The 13,852-nt window shown below is 37.6% G+C and overlaps 1 protein-coding gene across 1 annotated transcript in view; it reads right to left on the bottom strand.

Moving 5' to 3' along the window:
• Positions 1-13,852, bottom strand: part of RTKN2 (rhotekin 2) — a 127,231-nt gene that overhangs the window by 44,099 nt on the left and 69,280 nt on the right. Inside the window, exon 7 of the mRNA XM_040242297.1 lies at positions 10,857-10,951. Coding sequence (XP_040098231.1) covers positions 10,857-10,951 — 95 coding nt within the window. The remainder of the gene's footprint in view (positions 1-10,856; positions 10,952-13,852) is intronic.

Raw genomic sequence — 13,852 nt, 5'->3', positions numbered from 1 at the left:
CCAGGGATCGAACCCGAGTCTCTTACCTCTAACCTGCATCGGCAGGCAGGTTCTTTACCACTAGCACCACCTGAGGAGCCCAAATGAACAGCACAAAATAAAATAATTTTTATCAACTTACCTGCTCAAGATTCTACTAAAGAATAGCACACCACAAATTTTCTGGGCCTGTTCTTTTTTATTATTACCTTGTTAAAGCTGCTATCTTTTAGAAATGAAGGGCTTCATCTGAGAGAAATTAAGTGTATAAATACAATACAGGCAATGATTTTAAAATGCAGATATAAATAAATGAGAATTTCCTTTCTTAAAATAGCCAGGAAATGAAAGAAACATTATATAAAAGCATGGATCTAAGTAATGTATCTGAAATCAAATTTGTGATTTATGAATTTAGTTTCAAAGTGAATTTCTTTACATACAAGACTTATGGATGACTTCTTTTTTAAGTTAGGATGTAATTCCTAAAGAAACAGAATCATAAGTGATTAGTTTTTCAGAGCAGTTCATAAAGTTTGTTCAGTCAACAATGTACCTGGAACCTAAACACCACAAGTAACAGTTTCTCTAGCAAAATAACTTCAGATTTCATGGCACACCAAGAAAAATAATTCCTTCCTAGTTGCAGTCCTTGAAAACAGAGATTCAATGTAAAATTCTTTGCTCTACAGATCACGTGCCACATAGGCCGCAATCAGCTGTTACTTCCCATGTAGATTTCTCTACAGCTCATGACCACTGGAGAATAAAGCACAGAACTACAGCTTCTTCTCTCTACTTTTAACATGAAAGATGACATCTATACTTCTCACTTAACTTGCCCAAGTATAAACTCTCATTCTTAAAAATATTACCTATAAAGTACTAGGGTTGTTGTGAAATCAAATAAGAAAATGCATATATATGACATTTATCACTGTATCTGGCATGTAACAGATGCTTCTTATAATTTTATATCCAGGGCACTCTCAGTCCTGACGCCATATCCTTTCCATTTTTCAATGCTGTCTTTCCAGTCTTGTGCAACACATTTAATCAAAATACTTAATTCTTCTTTTCCAACCAAAGGTGATATTAGGATAAGATGAAATGGAACAGGAAGTGAAAGAACAGTTTGACTTTTCATTACTCGAAGATTTTATCTAATTCATCTGTAGTTTCGGATGGGGAACAAAATGGAGTTTTAAAATGACAGCGACAACAAAACAAAGGCAAGAGAAAGAATCCAGATAACATCTCAGTTCCATGTCAGTCAATCTTTACAATGTGGTTTCATTGTTTTATAAAAAGTATAAAAATTTCTTGATGACAAATACAAGCCTTAAGATACCATTTTGGCATTTTCCTTCAACTAGTAAGAGCAATAAAGTTGAGTTATAAATTTCAAAAATCTTGTATATTCCCTTTATAGTATTTGAGAGACACTGACATAACTTTATTTAGGAAAACCTTATTACACATAGATTAATTAACAAATAAATCAAAGGGTGACTTTTTCCTACATAAAATTATGTTTATTTTTAATTACGAACTTTTATTCCCAAAATAGAATTGCTTTACAATATTTTCATTTACACACATTTACTCTGTTCGTCTCCAAGGCAAAACATTCAATATCATGGTAATCCAAGTCTATGCCCCAACGAGTAACGCTGAAGAAGCTAAAGTTGAACGGTTCTATGAAGACCTAAAAAACCTTTTAGAACTAACACCCAAAAAAGATGTCCTTTTCATTATAGGGGACTGGAATGCAAAAGTAGGAAGTCAAGAAACATCTGGAGTAACAGGCAAATTTGGCCTTGGAATGCGGAATGAAGCAGGCCAAAGACTAATCGAGTTTTGCCAAGAAAATGCACTGGTCATAGCAAACACCCTCTTCCAACAACACAAGAGAAGACTCTACACATGGACATCACCAGATGGGCAACACCGAAATCAGACTGATTATATTCTTTGCAGCCAAAGATGGAGAAGCTTTATACAGTCAGCAAAAACAAGACCAGGAGCTGACTGTGGCTCAGATCATGAACTCCTTATTACCAAATTCAGACTTAAATTGAAGAAAGTAGGGAAAACCACTAGACCATTCAGGTATGACCTAAATCAAATCCCTTATGATTTTATAGTGGAAGTGAGAAATAGATTTAAGGGCCTAGATCTGATAGATAGAGTGCCTGATGAACTATGGAATGAAGTTTGTGACATTGTACAGGAGACAGGGATCAAGACCATCCCCAGGGAAAAGAAATGCCAAAAACCAAAATGGCTGTCTGGGGAGGCCTTATAAATAGCTGTGAAAAGAAGAGAAACCAAAAGCAAAGGAGAAAAGGAAAGATATAAGCATCTGAATGCAGAATTCCAAAGAATAGCAAGAAGAGATAAGAAAGCCTTCTTCAGCACTCAATGCAAAGAAACAGAGGAAAAGAACAGAATGGGAAAGACTAGAGATCTCTTCAAGAAAATCAGAGATACCAAGAGAATATTTCATGCAAAGATGGGCTCAATAAAGGACAGAAATTGTATGGACCTAACAGAAGCAGAAGATATTAAGAAGAGGTGGAAAGAATACACAGAAGAACTGTACAAAAAAGATCTTCACGACCCAGATAATCACGGTGGTGTGATCACTCATCTAGGGCCAGACATTCTGGAATGTGAAGTCAAGTGGGCCTTAGAAAGCATCACTACAAACAAAGCTCTTGGAGGTGATGGCATTCCAGTTGAGCTATTTCAAATCCTGAAAGATGATGCTGTCAAAGTGTTGCACTCAATATGCCAGCAAATTTGGAACACTCAGCAGTGGCCACAGGACTGGAAAAGGTCAGTTTTCATTCCAATGCCAAAGAAAGGCAATGCCAAAGAATGGTCAAACTACTGCACAATTGTACTCATCTCACATGCTAGTAAAGTAATGCTCAAAATTCTCCAAGCCAGGCTTCAGCAATATGCGAACCGTGAACTTCCTGATGTTCAAGCTGGTTTTAGAAAAGGCAGAGGAACCAGAGATCAAATTGCCAACATCCGCTGGATCATGGAAAAAGCAAGAGAGTTCCAGAGAAACATCTATTTCTGCTTTATTGACTATGCCAAAGCCTTTGACTGTGTGGATCACAATAAACTGTGGAAAATTCTGAAAGAGATGGAAGTACCAGACCATCTGACCTGCCTCTTGAGAAATCTGTATGCAGGTCACGAAGCAACAGTTAGAACTGGACATGGAACAACAGATTGCTTCCAAATAGGAAAAGGAGTACTTCACGGCTGTACATTGTCACCCTGCTTATTTAACTTATATGGAGAGTACATCATGAGAAACACTGGACTGGAAGAAACACAAGCTGGAATCAAGATTGCCTGGAGAAATATCAATAACCTCAGATATGCAGGTGACACCACCCTTATGGCAGAAAGTGAAGAGGAACTCAAAAGCCTCTTGCTGAAAGTGAAAGCGGAGAGTGAAAAAGTTGGCTTAAAGCTCAACATTCAGAAAACGAAGATCATGGCATCTGGTCCCATCACTCCATGGGAAATAGATGTGGAAACAGTGTCAGACTTTATTTTTGGGGGATCCAAAATCACTGCAGATGGTGATTGCGGCGATGAAATTAAAAGACGCTTACTCCTTGGAAGAAAAGTTATGATCAACCTAGAACGCATATTCAAAAGCAGGGACATTACTTTGCCGACTAAGGTCTGTCTAGTAAAGGCTATGGTTTTTCCAGTAGTCATGTATGGATGTGAGTGTTGGACTGTGAAGAAAGCTGAATGCTAAAGAATTGATGCTTTTGAACTGTGGTGTTGGAGAAGACTCTTGAGAGTCTCTTGCACTGCAAGGAGATCCAACCAGTCCATTCTGAAGGAGATCAGCCCTGGGACTTCTTTGGAAGGAATGATGCTAAAGCTGAAGCTCCAGTACTTGGGCCACCTGATGAGAAGAGTTGACTCATTGGAAAAGACTTTGATGCTGGGAGGGATTGGGGTCAGGAGGAGAAGGGGACGACAGAGGATGAGATGGCTGGATGACATCACTGACTCAATGGATGTGAATCTGAGTGAACTCTGGGAGTTGGTGATGGACAGGGAGGCCTGGCGTGCTGCGGTTCATGGGGTCGCAAAGAGTCGGACACGACTGAGCGACTGAACTGAACTGACACACACATTTCTAGGAACATACTTATCAGATCAAAAGAGTTTGGCATATAGGCTAGTGTTCTTAAATTTTCTCCAGTGGAAGCTACAAGTTCGGCTGTAAACCGTTTTGGGGTGTTACTGCTGTAAGCACAGGTGTTTTGTAGTCTTTAACATCCTACTCAGGCTTCCCGGGTGGTACTAGTGCCAATGCCGGGGGCATAACAGATGTGGGTTAATCCCTGGGTCGGGAAGATCCCCTGGAGGAGAGCATGGCCACCCACTGCAGTATTCTTGCCTGGAGAACCCATGGACAGAAGAGCCTGGTGGGCAACAGTCCACAGGGCACAAAGAGTCGGACACGACTGAGGCAACTTAGCGTGAGTGCTCAACATGCTAATCTCTATTGGGTCTCTCTTAGAAAGAAATTTACCACATAGTTCTTGTGCTTATTTGCTCATGAGCATTTTATTAAAGGAGAACCTAGTAATATCTTAAAGAACACTAACGACAAGGGACACTGATGAAATTGATGCTTTGTGAATTTTATTCATTTCAATGGTCTTTCTGACGGTTTAGTTGAAAGAATAGGATCTTTCATCATCAATTCCATTATTAACAAATCGATAGTATTTTGAATTTTCAGGTGCTTTATCAGTAATAATATATGCGTAACCAGAACACATAGCAGAAAAAGCACCGCCTGTCTTGGATTATTTAAAGTCTGGCTTGAACACTAGACAGCTACACAATCTGGCACATTACACTCTCTAAGCTGTATTTTATTCATCTGTAAAATGTAAATGATAACAAAATAAGGAACTTGGGTCGGTCACAGAGTTAGCCAGTGGTAGAACTAGAATACGAATCCATGGCTGATGGCTCCACAGTCTCCATTATTAATCACTTCATTGTAATGATCCCTAATAACTATATGTCACAGAGACTAAAAAGAAAAACTGCTTTAGCATAAGAACATGTAATAGGATACCCTACTCTCAACAGATTTGGGGGAGAACAATACAGTATTGTTAACCTATGTCACATGTTGTACAGCAGATCTCTAGAACTTATTTACCTTGCATAACGGAAGCTTTATGCCAGTTTATTAGCACCCCCTTTCTCTTCTTCCAAACCCCTAGTCACTGCCATAGTAATGCTCATAGTAAACCATGCTCTGCTTCTAACAGTCTGTCTATTTCAGACACTTCACACAAGTGGAATCAGGTCGTATTTGTCCTTCTGAGACTGGCTATTTCAGTTAGCATAATGTCAAAGATCATTCATGAGGTCACATATTACAGAATTTTCTTTTTCAAGGCTGAATATGTCTGGAACATAACAGGCACTCAATATATGGTGATAACATCAATAATTCTAGAGAATTGACACAAAATTTAAAACTTAATTTGCCAAGTTTTCCGATTTGCCAACTGATAATGCTAATACTATTTATTACAAACTTGAAGTTGTGGGCGAAAGAAAGCTCAATTGAATTGTTCAGACCAATCCTCCCACTGAAAACTACTATAAAATACTGAACCAAATCTATTTTAAAAACTTTAGAGCAACAAAGAGGTAACAAATTAAAAGAAACTACCAGTACAAATCTGATAAATGAGAAAAAGTAAGTTAAATGACCACAGAATCTGTTTGTCTTGACAGCATTTGCTAATCCCAGCAAATCCAATTTATGATTTAAAGATCCTGCAAGATGAGGGAAGTAGACCAAAAATCAGTCTAGGACTTTAACAACATAGGCAGATTAATGGGAGGATTCCTCATAATAAGTTGATAGCCCAAAGGAATCACCAACTGGGTAGTGAAAGTGAAGTCGCTCAGTCGTGTCTAACTTTTTGCGACACCGTGGACTGTAGCCTACCAGGCTTCTCTGTCCATGGAATTTTCCAGGCAAGAAAACTGGAATGGATTGCCATTTCCTTCCATAAATAAACCAGTCTAACTGCCCAGGATTCCCACTGCCTGGAAGTGGGGATGAAGGGATCCAGAGAGACTCAGACATGGTCTTTGGATAAAGTGAGCCTAGTCTCTCTGAGTTCCTACCAGAAGCAAATACTAAGCATTAATTTATTCTGCTATGTAAACAGTCAATTATAATGACAAGTACATGAAAACAACTATACATGAAGAAACTGAGTGGTAACCAGTTACAAAACAAAATAGAAACTGAAAGAAAGATTTTATATATCTGAATTATTAGCCATAGGCTATAAAATAGCTATACTCACTCTTTTAATAAAAACCTGAAAGATAATATTAACAGTGCATGCAGGGAATATAAAGTGGCATAGCAGATTTGAGAAAAAAATCAAACAGAACTTCTAGAAATAAGAAGTACAATAAATGAAATGAAGAACTTGGTATACAGATTAACAGCAGATCAGACAAGAGCTGCAAAGAGAATAAAGGAAATAAACAAATGCATTAAAAATTCTAGGAAAAGTAGCAAAGACAGAAAAAAAAGATGAGGAATAGATCATAAATGATAATAAAAAGAGAGAACACAGTCAGAAAGATTAACATAGGTTTAATAAGAATGCTAGAGGAAGAAAGGCAAGAGAATGGACCAGAGGCTGTCTGAATAGACAAGATTTTATCCAGAATAATGAAAGACATCAATCAGTGTAAAGAAGTTCAAGATTTCCAAAAGCATCATAAATAAAACTAAATTCTCCACCTATAGCATGGTGAAGCTTCAGAAAACCAAAGACAAAGAAAAAAATGAAAAGTTACTGTCACAGAAGCAACAAGCTGACAAATGATTTTTAATAGCCAGTTCAAGACCCTGATGGCTCAGTTGGTAAAGAATCTACCTGCGATGCAGGAGACCCCAGTTCAATTCCTGGGTTGGGAAGATCCCTTGGAGAAGGGAAAGGCTATCCACTCCAGTATTCTGGCCTGGAGAATTCCATGGACTGTATAGTCCATGGGGTCATAAAGAATTGGACATGACCGAGCCACTTTCACTTTCACTTTTCACAAGACACCAGAAGGTAGTGGAATTATAGCTTTAATATTCAAAAGGAAAAATATTAAAGTGCCAAACTTCTACACCATGCAAAAATGCCTTTTAAGAGTGAAGCTAAACAAAGTCATCTTCAGACAAACACAAAGAACCAAGAGGTATGATACTAACATAACATACTAAAATAAATTCTAAGGACTATACTTCAAGCAGGAGGAAAATGATCCCAGATGTAATAAGGTATTATATAACACACAAGGATTTTTAACCTCTGAGCCACCAGGGAAGCCCCATTCATATCATAATTATTTGTTAAACTGCACATTTACATTTTATGAACTTTTGTCTATTTTAATGTAACATTTTAGTGTGAAATTTTAAAAATGATAGAGTCATCTCTCTTTACAACAAAAAGTATAAGTAAGGTAGTACATGATTTTATATATTCTACCTTGAAAAATGAAAAAAATAAATAATCCAAATCATATTTCCAATCTACTTTACCAACACTACTGTATATTTTTCATCATAGCTAAAAGTAATCTGGGAGTGTAGAGAGTGCTTATGCTAAGTTTTACAAATCTTCCTAATCACTCCCCTCCCTTCTTCACCCTGCTATCTATTTCTTTTTAACAAATTATAACTACCAATTGTCAGCTAAAGAAAAATGTTTAAGATTATTTTTTTCAGATTTTATTTATTTACTTTTTTACTTTACAATATTGTATTGGTTGTGCCATACATCAACATGAATCTGCCATGGGTGTACACGTGTCCCCAATCCTGAAACCCCCTCCCACCTCCCTTCCCATACCATCCCTCTGGGTCATCCATATGATTATCTCAATAGATGCAGAGAAAGCCTTTGACAAAATTCAACATCCATTTATGATAAAAACTCTCCAGAAAGCAGCAATAGAAGGAACATACCTCAACATAATAAAAGCTATATATGATAAACCCACAGCAAACATCCTCAATGGTGAAAAATTGAAAGCATTTCCCCTAAAGTCAGGAACAAGACAAGGGTGCCCACTTTCACCACTACTATTCAACATAGTTCTGGAAGTTTTGCCACAGCAATCAGAGCAGAAAAAGAAATAAAAGGAATCCAAATTGGAAAAGAAGAAGTAAAACTCTCACTGTTTGCAGGTGACATGATCCTCTACATAGAAATCCCTAAACACTCCACCAGAAAATTACTAGAGCTAATCAATGAATATAGTAAAGTTGCAGGATATAAAATTAACACACAGAAATCCCTTGCATTCTATATACTAATAATGAGAAAACAGAAAAAGAAATTAAGGAAACAACTTTATTCACCACTGCAATGAAAAGAATAAAATACTTAGGAATAAATCTACCTAAAGAAATGAAAGACCTATATATAGAAAACTATAAAACACTGGTGAAAGAAATCAAAGAGGACACTAATAGATGGAGAAATATACCATGTTCATGGATCGGAAGAATCAATATAGTGAAAATGAGTATACTACACAAAGCAATCTATAGATTCAATGCAATCCCTGTCAAGCTACCAGCGGTATTTTTCACAGAGCTAGAACAAATAATTTCACAATTCGTACTGAAATACAAAAAACCTTGAATAGCCAAAGCAATCTTGAGAAAGAAGAATGGAACTGGAGGAATCAAGCTGTCTGGCTTCAGGCTCTACTACAAAGCCACAGTCATCAAGACAGTATGGTACTGGCACAAAGACAGAAATAGAGATCAGTGGAACAAAATAGAAAGCCCAGAGATAAATCCACACACCTATGGATACCTTATCTTTGACAAAGGAAGCAAGAATATACAATGGAGAAAAGACAATCTCTTTAACGTGGTGCTGGGAAAACTGGTCAACCACTTGTAAAAGAATGAAACTAGAACACTTTCTAACACCATACACAAAAATACACTCAAAATGGATTAAAGATCTAAACGTAAGACCAGAAACTATAAAACTCCTAGAGGAGAACATAGGCAAAACACTCTCCGACATCAATCACAGCAGGATCCTCTATGACCCACCTCCCAGAATACTGGAAATAAAAGCAAAAGTAAACAAATGGGATTTAATTAAAATTAAAAGCTTCTGCACAACAAAGGAAACTATAAGCAAGGTGAAAAGACAGCCTTAGGAATAGGAAAAAATAATAGCAAATGAAGCAACTGACAATTAATCTCAAAAATATACAATTAACTTCTGCAGCTCAATTCCAGAAAAATAAAAGACCCAATAAAAAAATAGGCCAAAGAACTAAATAGACATTTCTCCAAAGAAGACATACAGATGGCTAACAAACACATGAAAAGATGCTCAACGTCACTCATTATCAGAAAAATGCAAATCAAAACCACAATGAGGTACCATTTCACACCAGTCAGAATGGCTGCGATCCAAAAGTCTACAGGCAATAAATGCTGGAGAGGGTGTGGAGAAAAGGGAACCCTCTTAAACTGTTGGTGGGAATGCAAACTAGTATAGCGACTATGGAGAACAGTGTGGAGATTCCTTAAAAAACTGGAAATAGAACTGCCTTAAGACCTAGCAATTCCACTGCTGGGCATACACACCGAGGAAACCGGAATTGAAAGAGACACGTGTACCCCAATGTTCATCACAGCACTGTTTATAATAGCCAGGACATGGAAGCAACCTAGATGTCCATCAGCAGACGAATGGATGAGAAAGCTGTGGTACATATACATAATGGAGTATTACTCAGCCGTTAAAAAGAATACATTTGAATCAGTTCTAATAAGATGGATGCAACTGGAGCCAATTATACAGAGTGAAGTAAGCCAGAAAGAAAAACACCAGTACAATATTCTAACACATATATATGGAATTTAGAAAGATGGTAACAATAACCCTGTATGTGAGACAGCAAAAGAGACACAGATGTATAGAACAGACTTTTGGACTCTGTGGGAGAGGGAGAGGGTGGGATGATTTGGGAGAATGGCATCGAAACGTGTAATATCATATAAGAAACGAATCGCCAGTCTACGTTCAATGCAGGTGCACTGGAATGTTTAAGATTAATTTAGCCCCACTTTTCCCTTGGAGAAGGCACTGGCACCCCACTCCAGTACTCTTGCCTGGAAAATCTCATGGATGGAGAAGCCTGGTAGGCTGCAGTCCGTGGAGTCTCTAAAAGTGGACACGACTGAGCAACTTCACTTTCACTTTTCACTTTCATGCATTGGAGAAGGAAATGGCAACCCACTCCAGTGTTCTTGCCTGGAAAATCCCAGGGATGGGGGAGCCTGGTGGGCTGCCATCTCTGGGGTCACACAGAGTCGGACGTGACTAAGTGACTTCACTTTCACTTTTCCCTTATATCCTCTGCTTTCTACCAATAGACAGGTTGGTTTCCTCAATTACAAATTCAAAAATAAGATAGGTCTTTGACAACTATTAACAGAAGAGTGGTGAAGTTACCCATTTCAAGTCAATGAAAAGGATTCAAAAAATGCAAAACCTTTCTGTTCTTAACAAGCAAGCCTCACAAACAAATCTCTAGCACACAGGAAACAGAGAAAAAAATAAACTTTTCACTTTTGGGGAAAAGGGACAGACATATTTGAAAGAATCCACAGAATCACTCATGCCTATCTCATATAAGCCAATAGTCACTTCAGAGGAACATATTAAAATCAGCAATTATTACTGTCACAACACATATATTGACATAACATGTATAATAAGTAAAATAAATACCGTACTTACCATTCCCATTAACAGAGAGATTATGAGTCTTGAAGCTATCCTCAGCACTTTCCAAGCTCAGGGTAGTATGAGCTAGCAAACTGTACTTTGCACCACTAATAGCGAGAAAAAAGACAAGTGTTAAGAATTTTAGTATATTTTCTACTACATAAAATATTTAGATGTTCAACAACAAAATAAACAACCTGATTTAAAAATGGGCAAAGGTCTTGAATAGACATTTCTTCAAAGAAAATATACAAATGGCCAATAAAAATATGAAGAGATACTCAAGAACATTATTAATTAGGAAAACACAAATCAAAACTTCACATCCACTAGAACGACCATTATTTTTAAAAAAACAACCAGAAAGCAACAAGTTATTGGCAAGGATGTAGACAAATTGGAATCATTCTGCATTTGCTGATGGAAATGTAAAATGTTAACCACTATGGAAAACAGTATGGTCATTCTTCTAAAAATAAAATAGAATTACCATGTAAAGTTTGATGAGAATTTTTATTAACTGGGCCAGGTGATATGTTTTATAAATCTTCTGTCTCTTACTATATATGTAATAAAATGAACATTACAAACAATATGTATACATGTAGCAATAACGCAATGCATGCATGTGCTTCATTAATAAATGATGGCACACTCCACAGAATGTTGTTCCCTGGGTGAAGGCATCTTGGTTTTGGATTTTTCAGTTTTATTGAAAAACGATTGCCATACACTACTATATAAGTTTAAGATTTATAACACTTGATTTTATTGGTTTGATTTATCTGGACAGAGAAGCCTGGCGGGCCACAGTCTAAGGAGTCTCAAAGAGTTGGACACAACTCAGCAACTGAGCATGCACATCATGGTTTTCAATATACAAGTGTTGCAGACAAGAGATGTACCTTACTAGCCAATGTTTTTTTGTCAGTGTTTTCATAAGAAAATGGATGCTTGTCTCCAAAACTTGACCAAAAAAAAAATTTAACAAAACAACTCGTAAGTACATTTTTAAGTTACATTCTGAATACAACTGATATAATTCAGACTTCTATTCAGACTATTGGGAAGGTTGCTGGAGCAAAGACACACTATGAGAACCTCATTTTCAGTGTGGGCATTCTCTGCTATTTTTCACTTGTCCTAGCAAATTTCTATAGTGAGTTTCATTATTAGCTCTTATTCATCCCTATTGTTACATAATAAGTGCCCCTCAAAAGTTGAGGAAGTATTTTTTTTTAATGGTGAAGAATAAAAGCAATTGAGAACAGCAATTATAATAGAAGAGCAAGTATTACTACACACAAAACTGCCTATTAACAATCATATGAATGCTTGGTGATGGGGCACAACATTTAAGCACTATCTCAAACATAAGAACTGGTCATTGATACATGGGTTTTATGCAACTACAATTTTTCCCATGCTAAACAATGGTAAATAGACTCCCTATTAGTGTTTTAGTGCAAAATGTGTTATTTTCAGGAACAGATTATTGACAAGAAGTGGATAAGTGATGCAAGAGAGGGACGCTAGGTGTGTCTGACACACAACAAGGCCATCAGCGTGGCAGGATTACAGTGACAGAGAGGGAGACACAATGTCTACAAGCTGGGTACAGGCAGACACCATACACTGCAGGAGGGCATGCCTTGTAGGGCATGATGAGGCCCCTGGATTTTATTCTGAGTGAGACAGGAGGCAAGTGGTAGGTTTTGAGCAGAGGCATGTGCTATGATGTGACTTGTATTTTTTAATGATCCCTCTGGCTGCCATGTAGACAAAAGACCACAGAGGCCAAGAAAGAAATGGAGATGCCAACCAGAAAGCTACTGCACCTCACCAGTCAAGAGCTGATGCAGGCCTGGAATAGGGTGGTAGTTGCTGGGATGGTGAGAAGTGGTAAGATTTTTGATATATTCTAGAGTTGACTCAATGTGGACACAGGATGCAAAAGAAAGGAAAGAATCAAGGACAACTCCAAAGAGTTTGGCCTGAGCAACTAGAAAAAGCAAATTCTTACTAACTGCAAAGAGGCTGACTGAGTAAAGAAGGGATATGGGAAGTAAAAATTTAGTTTTGAACAGATTAGGTTTGAGACTGGGTTGTAGAGTAGGCAGGTGGATAATGAATCTGGAGTTATGAGAGGAAAAAGTATTAAAGAATGAAATTTGGGAGTTACCAATATATAAATGATATTTAATGAAAGTTAAGATAGTTACATAAAATGTGACAACTGAGTATTTGGACACAAGTATTCCATCATTTCAGATTAAGCTGAAGCACAATGAACAAAGGAGACAGGCAAGGAACAAAAAGTCACTGAGGCAGAAGAAAAATCACAAAAGTGGTTTCCAAGGAAGCCAAGTTCAAAAAGTGTTTCAAGGAGAGTGATCAACTGTGTTGAATACTGAAAATTCCAGGAGGAGGAACACTGATAAATGACCATGGTATCTGGCAACATGTAGATCACTGCTGACCTCGATAAGAGCAGTTTCTATAGGAGGGGATAGAAGTTAACATGGTGAAACCTGACTGAACTGGTTCAACAGAATGGGAGGACAGGAAGTGGAGACAGAGTATGGAAAAACTTTTCTGTAAAGGACAGCTGTGCAATGGGGCAAGAGAAATGCGAGGGACTTCAGCATGTTTATGTTTTTGGAAATGATGCAGTGGAAGAGAGAGAAGGGGGGACGTGCAGGAGCCGACTTTTGAGAACTTGAGAAGATGACTGAATGCACAGGCGGGTGGTCTCAGATGGAGTAAGGGCAGTTCAAAAGGAAGGAAAGCAGCAAATGAAGATACAAATGCAGGTAGGCTGATAGATTTGGTTGACAGAGGATACGCAAGTTCTGATTACTTCAGCATCATCAATGCTGTATCAAATGAAGTCATCAGCTTTGACTATAAAGACCTCCGTCAGCAAAGTGATGTCTCTGCTTTTTAATATGCTGTCTAGGTTTGTCACTGCTTTCCTTCCAGGGATCAAGTGTCTTTTAAAGTTATGG

Source organism: Oryx dammah, unplaced genomic scaffold (assembly GCF_014754425.2).
Source record: "Oryx dammah isolate SB20612 unplaced genomic scaffold, SCBI_Odam_1.1 HiC_scaffold_6, whole genome shotgun sequence".
Lineage (NCBI taxonomy): Eukaryota > Metazoa > Chordata > Mammalia > Artiodactyla > Bovidae > Oryx > Oryx dammah.
This window is presented reverse-complemented; position numbering and strand designations above follow the sequence as displayed.